Source organism: Aptenodytes forsteri, unplaced genomic scaffold (assembly GCF_000699145.1).
Source record: "Aptenodytes forsteri isolate BGI_AS27 unplaced genomic scaffold, ASM69914v1 Scaffold132, whole genome shotgun sequence".
In the NCBI taxonomy this organism is placed as follows: domain Eukaryota; kingdom Metazoa; phylum Chordata; class Aves; order Sphenisciformes; family Spheniscidae; genus Aptenodytes; species Aptenodytes forsteri.
In genome coordinates, this window is record NW_008795520.1 from 1,646,683 (window position 1) to 1,660,117 (window position 13,435).

General features: G+C 39.7%; 1 protein-coding gene across 1 annotated transcript in view; it reads left to right on the forward strand.

Moving 5' to 3' along the window:
- The first annotated feature begins 1,329 nt into the window (after positions 1-1,329).
- FAM120B (family with sequence similarity 120B) overlaps positions 1,330-13,435 on the forward strand; it is a 58,112-nt gene continuing 46,006 nt past the window's right edge. Inside the window, exons 1-3 of the mRNA XM_009281765.2 lie at positions 1,330-1,484; positions 3,326-4,371; positions 7,649-7,829. Coding sequence (XP_009280040.1) covers positions 3,352-4,371; positions 7,649-7,829 — 1,201 coding nt within the window. The 5' untranslated portion in view covers positions 1,330-1,484; positions 3,326-3,351. The remainder of the gene's footprint in view (positions 1,485-3,325; positions 4,372-7,648; positions 7,830-13,435) is intronic.

Genomic DNA, 13,435 nt, shown 5'->3' on the forward strand with positions numbered 1-13,435 from the left:
GGCGCTTGCCGGGGGTGAGAGCGACTGGAGCCCCGCTTCTCGCTCGCAGCATGGTCCGGGTGCCGCGCGGCCTCCCGAGGGAGGGGCTCGGCCCTTCCGGGGCTGGATGCAGCGGCCCTCACACCTCACAGGCCTCGGCCCTCCCCTCAGCGGCGGGCGGGTGCCGCCGGCCCTTCACCTGCCTGCCCGCGGCCTCTGTGCCTCTGGGACGGGCTCCGGCCCTTCAAGGCAGTGGGGGGCCGCGGGCCTGCCTGTGCGCTGCTGCACGTCAGAAGTGGAGGAGTGGGCGAGCTCCTCGTCCCTTGTGCTGTGGGCCTCGGCTGGAGGGCTCTTGTGAGGGCTGGGGCGGTTATTGTGAATATTTCTGACAACAGCCCTTTGCAATGTTGCACGTTACTATGGGCATAATAAAATTTGTATCGTGGTAGTTGCTTGCTGACGATGAAGTTTAATGGTATCATCAGCTGTTGTAGGGATCACCTCTCTGATTTTTTGTGTCTGTATAAAATGGGGGGGAAACATTTTTGATTACTTAAGTTTGTGGAGAAAACTCTCCCCCCCCCCCCGGCGCAGATTCATGCACTTGATAGTAATGCAGCTGAGATCCTGTGGTAACCAGAGATCTCTCTTTCACTCAGGCAACATTAGAAATAAGCGTCCAGCCTTAAGCTGTTCCTCTGTTGCACAGAATGTGCATGCTTTCCGCTCTTGGGAAACTCAGCATTACCACATAAAACATTTCAGTCCTGATTCTGCCAACTTTATTGAGGTGCCTCTAATGAAAGTATTTCTCAAGTCAGTTGGTTTTACTTGTTCTCTTTTCTGCTACTGTGGTGGATTGGAGAGTGATTTCCTTAACATGACTGTTACTGTTTAGTAGTGAAACAGGATGGTTGGCAGAATATAAACTCCTTATTTTTTCTTGTGCTTTCAGTGAATGTGTTTGACAGTAATAATAAAATGCTACTAGTAGCCAAAGTGCTTGCTTATGTGTTTGGGTGTGAACTTGCTATTGATTAAGCTAAACTAGTACTGGTAATGGAAATTTTTCTGATAATCTCTGTATCATAGACTTGCTTAAATTGTTAGGCAAGAGGAGTGCTTCAAATACAGGCGTGAGGAGGTGGGAAAATGTTTCTTTCCATTTATTACAGCACAGTATAGCCAGTAAGTTGTTTACCACACTTCTTGCTCTAGGAGTGTAGCCACTATGGACAGAATCTGTACTGAATCATAACTAAAACTTGCTTGGATGCAATGCATTTTTGCAGAAGCAAGACCTGCCATGGCGTACTGCATAGTGACCTCCGATCATTTAGTCTGACTGCATGTGTTAGTGATTAAAAGATGAAGACCTTCACATCCATTGCTAAGTCTCCATGGAAAGTAATAAAAAACGATAACCTACCAGTGCTCAAACTGTTTGGAATCAGAGGTGCAGCTTTCCTAGAAAAGCAAATGGCTGGAGTCTTAAGGGCACCCAGGTAACACTGGAAGTAGCATCATAGCGAGAGCAGTGCCCTACCTTGCATCCGTGTGCAGCAATGAAGCCGATTCATACACATTTATTTCTGATTTTATAACAGCAAGGTCTGCTGTATGCTCTCAGCTTTATTTCATATGTATTTCATATTCCATTATATAAGGAAGAAATTTTTTACGCTGAGGGTGGTGAAGCACAGGAACAGGTTGCCCAGAGAGGTGGTGGATGCCCCATCCCTGGAAACATTCAAGGTCAGGTTGGCCGGGGCCCTGAGCAACCTGATCTAGTTGAAGGTGTCCCTGTCCATGGCAGGGGGGTTGGACTAGATGACCTTTAGAGGTCCCCTCCAACCCAAACTATTCTATGATTAAAGAGGATGATATTCAAAAACTGTATCTGGAGGGTATTAGATATTTAAACTCTGAGGACTCAGGAATACCTTTAAAAGCTGTCAATTCACAATACTTTTGTGAATTCAACTTCCTTTTTTTCTTTTTGTATACAATAAGCATGTGTATTGTAATGTAACACTCCTGAGACAGTCTGTAATTGAAATGTCAGAAATCAGCAGTGTGAAAAACAGGAAAAATTGTACTTGTTTAATTAGACATAGTGAATTTCTTTACTATTTAACTGAGAAGGGATTCAACTTTCAAGTACAATCAAAATAAAAACAAAACATTTTCTGAGAATAAAGAAGAAAACAAAGCTTGATGGAGCTTGTTAGCTCCATTTTTCATTGGAAGGTCCTTTAAAATAAAATGGTGCTGTGGTAGAGGAAGTTGATGCTGTAGTAGAGGAAAGAGCACATCTATCGTAAAGGCTGTGCGAAACTTCTTTGCATTGAGATTTCTAGAAATAAAAATGGAGGTCATCAACGGTTTTGATTTTATCCCACAACTCTCTGTCTCTACGGAACGTGTAAATTGGTTCATTTGGCATGCTATTAAGTTCTGCCACAGAATTTGGAGACTCTCTTCTTCAGTCTTTTGGTATTTCCTAAACTGAAAATAGGCTTATTCCATTTTTAATTGTTTAATGTCTAGCTAATGTTTGCATGGGTGTCTTTTAAAATAGATTGGTTCAAAATTGCTGTGCATGTTAGAAATCCCATTTAATGTATTAACTTCACTATTAATGATAGTCAGATTTGTAGATTCACAAAATATAGGTAAATCTCTAAATCTTTAAACAGGTCTTGAAAATTATATCTTCAAATGACAGGATGGTAAAATGGATTGAATTTCTGATTCAAAGCAGAACAGATACTACCAAAACCGTTGCAGAAGTAGCGGTATTGCAACTGGTGACGTATCAATGGACTCCTGTCTATAAACTCAGATGGTAACTGAGCCATTTGCACAATCACAGTACAAGCCTGATTTCTGAAGTTATTCAGTATTTTTTTCTGCTGACTTCAATTAAAGACGTTCGTATACTTTTACTGTGAAAATCAAGCCATTAATTCCTGTGTTGTACACTGTCAGCTAAGATGTTTTAAAGCTTTTAATTACGCCTATACTTGTTTTTCTAGCGATGTGTACTTTTCTATATTTTACGCTATTAATATGAAATTTTTAAAGTCATATTTATGAAAACCTTTTGATATTTACAGTTTTCACTGATATGAAAAGCAGAAGTGGAAGGCAAAGTGAATGGGCACTTATGTCCAGTTTGTTGATTGTTCAAACTGTTTAAAGGCCAGGACAACACAACAAGCTATCAGCAAAAGCAGAAAAACAACAGTTCAGTTTCCAAGCTGCTTTTTCTTTTTATTGTAGAATTTCATTACGTTTCTCAGTATTGCATTTTAGAATGTTGTTTTTATTTTTCTTCTTTCAGACTGCTGTGAGTTTCAGAGATTGGCCATGGGCATTAAAGGTTTGCAGGGATTTGTGGCAAGAGTTTGCCCTGATGCATGCAAAACAGTAGATCTGAGAGAAGTGGCAGAAAAACATCGCATCGATCATCCTGATTTCCCACCTGTTATCGTAGTAGATGCCATGAGTTGTGTTAGATACTGGTACACACCAGAATCCTGGGTGTGCGGTGGGCAGTGGCGGGAGTACCTTGCCGTTTTAGAGGATTTTGTTAAAGCTTTTATGGCAGCTGGTATCAAGTTGGTGTTTTACTTTGACGGAGTGGTAGAAGAGAAAAAGAGAGATGAATGGATCAAACGGAGGTTGCAGAATAACAAGGAAATCGCCAGAATATTTCAGTTTATCAAGACTCACAGGAAACAACCAGGGAGAGAAATGTTCATTGTTCCTTCAGCTTTGCCTACTTTTACACGTTTTGCCCTGAAGTCGCTTGGTCAAAAAACAGTATGCACATTGCAAGAGGCAGACTTTGAGGTGGCTGCATATGGTTTGCAACATAACTGCATAGGAATTCTCGGGCAAGATAGTGACTATCTCATCTATAATACATGCCCCTACTTTTCCATTGAGAAGCTCAGTTTGGACAGACTGGTCACTGTTATGTACTCTCGAGAAGATCTTTGCCGTGCATTGGGTCTTAGTTTGACACACCTCCCTCTCTTTGCTTGCTTGCTTGGCAATGATGTTGTTCCAGAAAGCTTGTTGGAAGGCTTTTGGCATAAATGTTTAGTCACCAGTCCCCGCAAGAATAACAGCTACAACAGAAGAACAAACATACTTCTAGCTGTAGCAAATTACATCTCAAAAGTTCCATGCTCCTACAGCAGCCTGAAACACTTGGAAGAGATGCTACCTTTGGGATCAGACAAGACATTACTTCACAGAGGAGTGGAGTCCTATCTTTTGCCGGGGCAGCAGTCTCCGTGGATTCCTCCCAACCTAACAAGTTGCCAAACGCTCTCCCTTCAACAACAAACAGCCGTGTGTCAAGATAAGGAAATCTTTCAGGTGCCTTGTTTTTTAAAGCTTAATGGTGACTTTATTGCTATGACTACTTAATGGAAGTTGGTAATGAGTACATCGAACCTATTGATTTAAATTTGCTTGAGCAAAATCTTTTGTCTGTTAAGTACAGCCATGGTTATGACTATTACATGCATCATGATGAGGGCAGATGCAGCACATTTAATTAAAAGTAGTTCCTCTCTTTTTGAAGCGTCGGGCAGGTCAAATAATGGGGAGCAGCTCCTGTATAGGCCTATAGCTGGGCATAGAGTTGTACTTCCCATGTATTGCACGATGTAATGACTTGCTTTTTGCTTAGAGAACCCACAGATCAGCTACAGCTGGTTAGTGGTTTGCTTGGCTGTGCCTGGCACATGCAGTCAAGGTATCAAAGGGAGCTGTGCTAAGAACGCAGAAGTTGAAATTGCTCTTGTGGAGGAGCTGAGGAAACTTCCTATAAACCTGTATTTCGTGATTTTTTGATCAGGTTAATTATCCTTCAGATTCATTGTCTCTGAAGGAACCAAAAGCACTTCGAGTGGCTTGTTAATCCTTAAAGGGCAGGGCTGCACTAGCAAGTTTCACTTACGGCTTCCCACATGGGCAGAGATGCGCTGGTGCTGGGGTGAGAAACGGTACAGTCAGATTGGGTCACTCTGAGAGACTGGATATATTAGCTAGGGTAGCCTACCCGGCTAATAGAAAACTGAGCTACCTGGCATCAGAGTTTATGCAAGAGTAGTAAGTCTAGAGTACAATTCTGTAAATTCATGGCAATTAAGATAACATATTGAGATTTAATAAAAAAAAATCTATACGAGGTAGTGTATTTTAGACCCTATATAGCCATCTGTTACTCCCTATTTTGTTTGATACCTATAGACTTCAAATAGAGAGTCTTTTTTTTTTTGGTCTGTCTCTTGAGCATTGTCTTTAAAACTATTTTTCTGTTTCCTCTTATTACTCTAAAGTAATTCTGTAATTTACATTTTCCTTTTCTAAAAAGACTCTAAAACATTTAGAAACTACATTGTAACCTATGCAATGCTCATTTCGGCTAAACTGCAGATACATTTGGGTTTTTTAATTAACCACACGTAGATACAATACATGTCACTTTTGACTGTAGCAGTTAAATAGAAGATGTTATTTAAAAAACCAACAACCCTACATCCTAATAAAGTGTTGAAAAATAATGTTTATGCTTGAAGTGCAAGGAAAAATTAGCCAGAATGTTATTATCTAGGTTGGATTATGGTCAGGACAATAGTAGTAATATCCTTGCTCCTTAAGAGAATGTACCATGCGGTCTTTATGACAAGTGGTCATTATTTCTTGGCTAGATCTTTCATTTGAAGGGTTGCAGTTCTCTAGCGTCATGCTGAGCTACTGCTGTAATAAAATAACAATGTTTAGAAACTCCAGTGAAGAATGCTTCACTGTTGCTGCATAAATCCTATGTTAAGCCAGTCCCTGGGCCAAGGAAATTACAGTCAAAGTTGTAGACATGTTAACTTGTCTTTTGTTTTTGTTACAGGTGTTTAAATATTTGTATATGTCATGTGTGTGCTTTGCTTCATATTTTGAAACCCATATGTAGTTCTGTTTACCTTGCACATAATCTGAACTGCACATAAATGACATACACAGCTCAGTTCCAACCTTGAGGACATAGCCTTATGTTGCTGCTTCTCTCAGAAAAGAAGAGCATAACTTTCTAGCTGACTGTAGGTGTAAATCAGAAATATTTTTCAAGATACAGCATTGAATACAGCAATACTTTTGAAATCAGCTTGTAATTTTTTCAGTACATAAGGATGTGTAGAATATTGGCAAATTGCAAGAAACTAGTATTTGCAAATTATCTCATATCTGTGACAGTGGTTTGTATGAAATAGTTCAATGCTTCATTCAAATCATGCTTAGAAATACTTAACTTTGTTTTTGTTTTACACAAAAGTAGATTTGGGGGATTACATTGTTTATGTGTATTAGGAACACTGAAGTATTTCTTCCAGGGCAACCGTTAATTTATTGCTATAAGAAAATGCTCTGTTGATTGGCATTGTACACAGAAGCCTATAATTGATTTTATGCTCATGTGAGAATTTCTTCTGAAAGCATGACATTTCAGTAGAATTAGTTTTGATCAGTAATGACCCAGTGATTGACTGCAGCTTTGACCTGCTGAGTTCCCAGGTTTGCAGCTACTGGAATTCTGCAGAAATGGTGAATTTGGCTTTGGCCAGTGGTCTGGTAATTCCCAGTGAAAGAGGCTGAGATAACTGTGTGGATGGCACAACCCAAATAATACAGGTAGCGTGACACATGCAGGGAATGCAGAGCAGAGAAACTTCAGTGCCTGCTCACCATACGGCATGGGTCCAGGAGAATTTATTGGTGGCACCCCGTGGAAATAATTGGCTCCGGTCAGCTGTTTGAACACCCCCATAGTTTTGGTCTGAGGTTGTGAAGTAGAAAGTCTGTCTGGCTCTGCACTTGGCCAGTCCAGGTTACAAGTGTTACTGGTTGAAATTTTGCACTGCCTGAGAGCAGCTTTGTTGCTTCTGCATCTAAGCTGCTCCAGATCAGTGGTCCCTGTTGATACTGAGGCTGCTTGTAGCCAGCTGCTGTAGCCAGATGTATCTGCATCCAGTGCATGGTTAATATGCAGCCTGGGTGATGCTGTGATTCTGCTTTTCAGCAACAGCCTGCAGACCTGGTTTTCCTCACTAGAGCACATTGTATTTCTTTTCTTGGGGAAGAGCTATTGCAAAGTAAAAGTGTGGTGAAGTTAAGTATTCTAATTTTGCCACAATGTAAACTACACAAAGTCAGCTCAGGAAAGAAAAGGAGCTGTCTTATGTAGTTCATCTTGCAATAAAATTAAAAGTTTGGGGTTTGTCATGCCTTCACTCACTATTTAAAGGGGAAGATACGTTTTCAGGGGACTAAAGGAGGGCAGCTCATTTTTCTATGTCTGAATTCAGAATTTATTTTAAGAATAATTACTCTTTAAAAAAAAAGTCATTAAAAACCCCAAGGAGGGGCTAAGAAAGGCAGTGATGGGTTTCCTGGGGATTCATGTCCACAAAAGATAGATGTCTGAAAATGTACTATACTGGTGTTATTTGAAAAAGCACTTGTTTCCTCCCTGGCCATTCCCTCCATTTCCACCGATAGAGAAAGTACTATTTCCTCAAACAGTGAATACATTTTGTTACTTTTGGATCCTTCTTAATTTTGGAGATAATGCCTTCTTTCTTCTTTGAACAAACAGTTAGCTAAAGAACAGCATATCCAATCTGAAAATTATACGATCTTCAATATCCTGAGTAAGGGAGAGATTGAGTGCAGCAACTCTTTGGAAGATGAATGTGATACAGAGATTCCTGGACAGGCACTTATCTACCGCCCTGCTCGTCAGCATATTTATTCTGTCTTGTTGGAATCTGGAAAAGGTAAGGATTAAACTGCTTACACCATTATTCAAGTATACTTTCAATTTTGAAATATGAAATCTTGAATTCATTGTTTCCGTAGCTACATCAGCATGGCATTTAGGATAAAAACTGTGGGCAGCTGAAGTGTACTTCTTAAGGAATCGAGAGAAAATGTGACAATGAAATTGCAGTTTTTCTACATGCTGTTCAATTTCAGTGCTTTTAAAGAGATTTTTAAAAATTGGGGTTTTTTTCCTTGTTAAATGGGAAGTTGTGAAAGTTGTTAATGAGCAAAAGATTGAGCAAAACAATGACATTTAGAAGATTTTAAAAGTTTGAGAGAATACGAAACCTTATGTTGCTTTGATAAGTGTAGCTCCTGATGAATTAGTGAGTTGTAATACACTTCTGCAAAACAGTAATGCACTGTTACAGTTTTACCTTCTGTTGATTTTAAGTCTGCAATTTTAAGAACAGCGGATAGTCAAACATAGTTACTGTAGTAATACAAATGCAAGTAGTCATGCCAGTGATTATTAGTTCTTTCATCGAAGTGCAAGAAAGTATGATTTCTTTATCCAGTGGTATGAACAGATTCTGTAGCAGGTATATATATCTGTGCTTCCATTCTTCTGCTTTAAGACAGACAATTCTTTATTCACATCCTTGGACAAATTTTGTGTTCTTAAGACTTCCATTAGTTAAATGTTATCTTTACAGAGTCTTCTAGGCAATGAGTTGAGAATTAAAAATGTACTGAACTTTTATTCTTCTTAATACGTTGATTTCTCCTTGGTAATCACTTTACATTTTATTGATGAAAGTGCATTGCCATCAAACCTAATATTCAAACTGTGTGCTTAGAAAGGCACAGAAAGGTATTTAAGTACCTGACTTCCTTCGGCAACTAGAGGTTGAAGTTGTGCCATAATAGGAAAAAAAAAATAGGAAAAACTAAATCAGAGTTTACGTAGTCATTTGGAGAGAGTAACAAAAATCTCAGCAGTAATCATGCACATCTGTCATTTGTCATTTTTCGGCATACTGCCTCTAAATTTCGTAGACAATTACAACTTGGTTGGGCTTTGTTTATTCCTCTAAACAGCAGGATATTCACTGATGTTTTCAGAAACACCCAGACCAAAACTTCTAATTAACAATCGTTGCTGTGAGATGGCAGGGTAGTAGGCAGATTTGCATTTGTGTTACAGTGTTTGTAGTATTCAGATGAAGATTAGAATTGAAATACAGAAACAATACTTTAGAATCTTACTGAAAATGAAATTTGAACATGAAAGAGGTCTCCTTTTAAGAAAGTGATTTTAGAATAAAACCAAGGATAACATGTATTATTTATTCTTGGTTCATGCTTCAAATCCAGATATAATTTTCTAAAGTAAATCATAGTGTACTCTCAATCCTTAACCCTTCCAGAAAGGCAGGTGGAGTGTGTCTGCATGGGCACCCCTATTAAATCTGCATTTTTAGTGCATGTATCTACCTCTAACTGCTTTAACCATGTCATTTCCTAGTAGTTCATGGGTTGGTTTTTTATTCCAGTCTATAGTTGCTTCTGAGTCAAGAGTGTAGATCATTAATCAGAGTCTGTATGGGAATTCATAAGTAAACGTCAGCATTATTTTTTATGAATTTGCTACTAGACCTACAGGGAAGTTCTTTACAAAGTAAGTAGAATCCTTTGCCAGTTTCCCTCAGATGAGGTCAAGTTGACTGTTTTTTGTAATTCGATGAGTGGTAGGATGGGAAGAAGTAACCTACACTGTATAGTGTAAGAACTACACTTAGTGTAAGAACTAACCAACAACTGCAGGTTGTAGTATAATGTAGAATTACTTTGGATTAGCATTAAAAAGGAGCTTATTGGAAGGAGTCAACCAATTAAATTAGTCCATGTGGAGTCTGCCGCTACTGTGATAGAGTTGCTGATGTAGCTCATTTGAAGCTAAGTTGGTTAACTCTACACAGTGTTCCAGTTTGCAGTGGAGACATATGTGTTAGTGATCCTCTTTTTTATTCCTTAAGATCCCTCAATTACAAGATTCCTGTGTTGGAAACTGGCCTCTTTGCAGTTTGCAAATCTGCTTACTTACTGTTAAATAGGGATAGCAAAGCAGCCAACATTTAGTAAAAGCAGTGGTTACAGTTTTGGTAAGAACAGGTTAAAAATAATGTAAAATGTTTCCTCTACCCTGAAACAAGAAACTTAGTTTTGAATGTCTAGGTTGAGATTTCCAAGGGTGCCTAAGAGACCCAAGAATCCGTAGGAGCTGGATGTGGTCATATCCTTAGAAATCACCCACCTAGACCATACTACTTTGCCTGAAGCCATAGCGTGATAAGGGTTTCTTTTGCTGTCAGTGCCAGTTTAAGTAATTTTCTTGCACAGCCGCTTATTTCAGTCCCTGTGCAACCTTTCAGTTGTGCTGGTGCAGCTGTTTGTGCAGCTGCATGGTGGCCTAGTTTGAGAAACTGAAAATAGCCCCTCTCTCTCTTCCCTCCCTTTCTTGCAGTCAGGTAACTAACCTGGTTGTGTTTCCCCATCTGACTCTTTGTGTAGCCACAAACAGCTATGGTGAAAGAGCCCGAGGGAATTGCAAGGAGTGGGAATGAGCAAATCAGCAGTTGCCTGAAAAAGTTAGCAGTGCTGCTGAAAGAATTGCTCATGAAGCTATGCCTTTGGCATAGTTTGGTATACGGTAAGCATGTGTGTACATTTACTCACAGAAATGTTGCTAGAATCACAGCCTTATTTTTGACCCTACTAAAATAAATAGGGTGTTGATGGTGATCCTGATAGCATGGCATTTGTTGCCTGTGTATTTTAAAGGTATCTTTATAATTAATTGAGCTATTTCTGATCATTAAGTGGAATAGTGCATATAGCGATACATAAATTGTCAACTTGTAGCGTCTTTCCTAGAAAAACAGTACTATTGGAAAAATTCAAGAAGAGGGGAAAATAGCAGTAAATAATGCACCTTGATAGGCCAGCCAAGCTCTTTCTTTTGTGTGCGAAGAGTTCAGAACAAAGCCAGCAGGTTTTGGCACTAGCGCAGTCCTTGGAAGTACCTGCACCTGCGTGACTGTTGCCAATTGGGAGGTTACGTAATGTAGCCTAAGCCCGTGGCCAGCTCCTGGAAGTCCTAGCATCACTCCCAGTTCTAACATTAGCAGGCCAGACTGACCCTCACTTTGACACTGTCAAAAACAGTCTGTTAGTAGAATTTTTGCCAGTTATCACCAGTGACCACTCTGGAGGGCTGGCATTGTTGCAGCTGTAGAGGAGCACACATAACAGCGTTTCCAACTGTCTCGTGTTCTGGTGTTTTGCACATAGTTGACATTTTCCTTAGGCTGCCTAAGTAGTGCTTCCACAGGTCGTTCAGAATCTATTTAAACAAAGGAACTGCTGTTTTTTTAATTTCACTGGTGATATTCAGTATTTGCATTGTGGGGAAAAAAGTTTGAAAAATTACTGGTTTTTTTCCAGAGATATTTCCATGCAGGGAGGGTTGGCATGTAGTAATCATGCCTCCATTTTGGTTTTGGTATGTTAATGTGCTGTCAGTTTGCAGGACCTTGCTTTCAGCTATATTTATTTGGCTACTTATTTGAACAGTAATATACTTTTGTTACTAATGGACTGTAATAGTGAAGAGCACTCAGCTGATGTGGTGCTACATTCTGTACCAACACTCACATACATTAAAAGAACAAAACTAGAGGTTTCCCATTGACTTCTCTTTTTACTGTGCTTGAACTCAATGGGTGATATAAAAATAGCATTTCACTGGCATTTGGAATCGAGAGACATTTTGATAAGTTGTTCTGTGAGTTGTGGAACTCATAAAGAGTGACTCTCCTCGCCAGCTTCCCCTCAGCAAAGCTTTTATATTTCCATGCTCCTTCCTAGCATCCTCTTAACTTCTCCCCATGTCCTTGACAACTCCCTCCTGCAATATATGGTGTTCTCAAGTATGTTCCCTATTGCCTCCTGCTCTCCCCAAATCCCATCTACCTTTTTATTCAGCTCTAGCTCTTCCATAGCTACTTGTGTATTGATTTGCCATCCAGTGCGTTTGGATACAACAGGTAACTTGACTTTCCTGCCTTTCTTTCAGTTGGTGCCCTAATAGGATCCCTCTGTCAGCTGAGTCACCAGTTTCACAAAATGTTTAGGAATTTAATACATTTGAACTCTTTTCTTCTCTGTCAGATTTAGTTGAAACAGAGCAGTGCATGCATGAATTAATTATAAGACTGATGTCCTAATTGTATTAGGCTTGCTTCCTTAAGAAACCAGGCTAAAATCTGGGAGGCTGAGTGAGCTGAATAGATTGACTAAAGCAGAGTAATTTACGTAATAAATCTTAAAACAGAATGCTAAAACATCAGAATGTTTCTGAAAGTGACTTTGGGATATTAAATTGGAGGGGTTTGTTCATGAAATAGCATTATCATAGGCAATGATTTATAATCAAGATGTGAGACTATTCAGCTACTGGAATGTGCAGTTTAAGGTGCTTTTTTTCCCCAGTGTAGGCATTTTTCATTTTATTCTTAATGTCATCAGTTTTTGAACAGTGAAGCATTGCAAGCCAGGTGTAATGCTGTCCCTCACAGTCCAGCTGTTGGTTTTTCAGTCCCTCGCCTTTATTGGGAGTTCGTGCTGCAGGTCCATGGGTAAGGAAGGAAGAGGAAACAGGGCTGTAAAACAGATTTTGTCGTGTTCTTTTCCCTCTCTCTTATCCCTGACAAGAACTCCATCTGAGGAATTTCTGCCCTTGCACCATAGCACACTACTTGTTCATTCATGCCAACAGTCATTTGCAGCATTGAGCTATGAATGAGATCAGGAAATTAATGTGACCAAACTTTTTGGGGTGGTGGAGGGAAGGGAGGGAGAGTGTTGGAGAGATTTGTTTGGGGTTTTTTAAGCTAGGTGAAGTTTTTGATTAGTGTTCATAATGTGGCATCAGAAATACTTGTGCAGTAAAGTGCAGGGTGATTGGAATTGATGATAAAAGGCAGGGATTTTTGAGGATAGCGGCTTCAGCACTGGGTGTGAGCTGGAGGGAATTAGAGATGCAATTCTGTGAATCTGGAAAGGGACAAGGGAAGGGGAAAAAAAAAGCTTTGAGTTTTGCCTGGAAAAGATTTGAAAACACTATTCCAAGTGCCCAGGACTAGCTAAATCTGTTTACTTCATACTGTTTACCAGACTACAGAGTGTGGAAATTTAGGGCACTATGACATGCTTACCATAAGCAAAATCTCGACAGAATGCAGAAGCACCATTTATAACAACAATAGTGATTCTAGGGTTTTTTAATGAAGACTTGCATTGGAATGATTATGAGCTGACTATTGGAAATTGGATAGACTGCATTTCAAAAATTCTTAAATGCTTGAGTTTTTTCTGAGGGTATTTTCGTTTGGTTTTTTTTAAAGCACCAAATAGTTAGATGCACAACTCAAGCAGTGAAATTTTTAATGTAAGAGGCACCCTACTCTTTACTGGGGGGCGATGCAGAGTTGGGGTTAGGGGGTAGGAAGCCACTTAGGCTATTATGCATAAACAATCCCTTTGTACTAGATGAAAG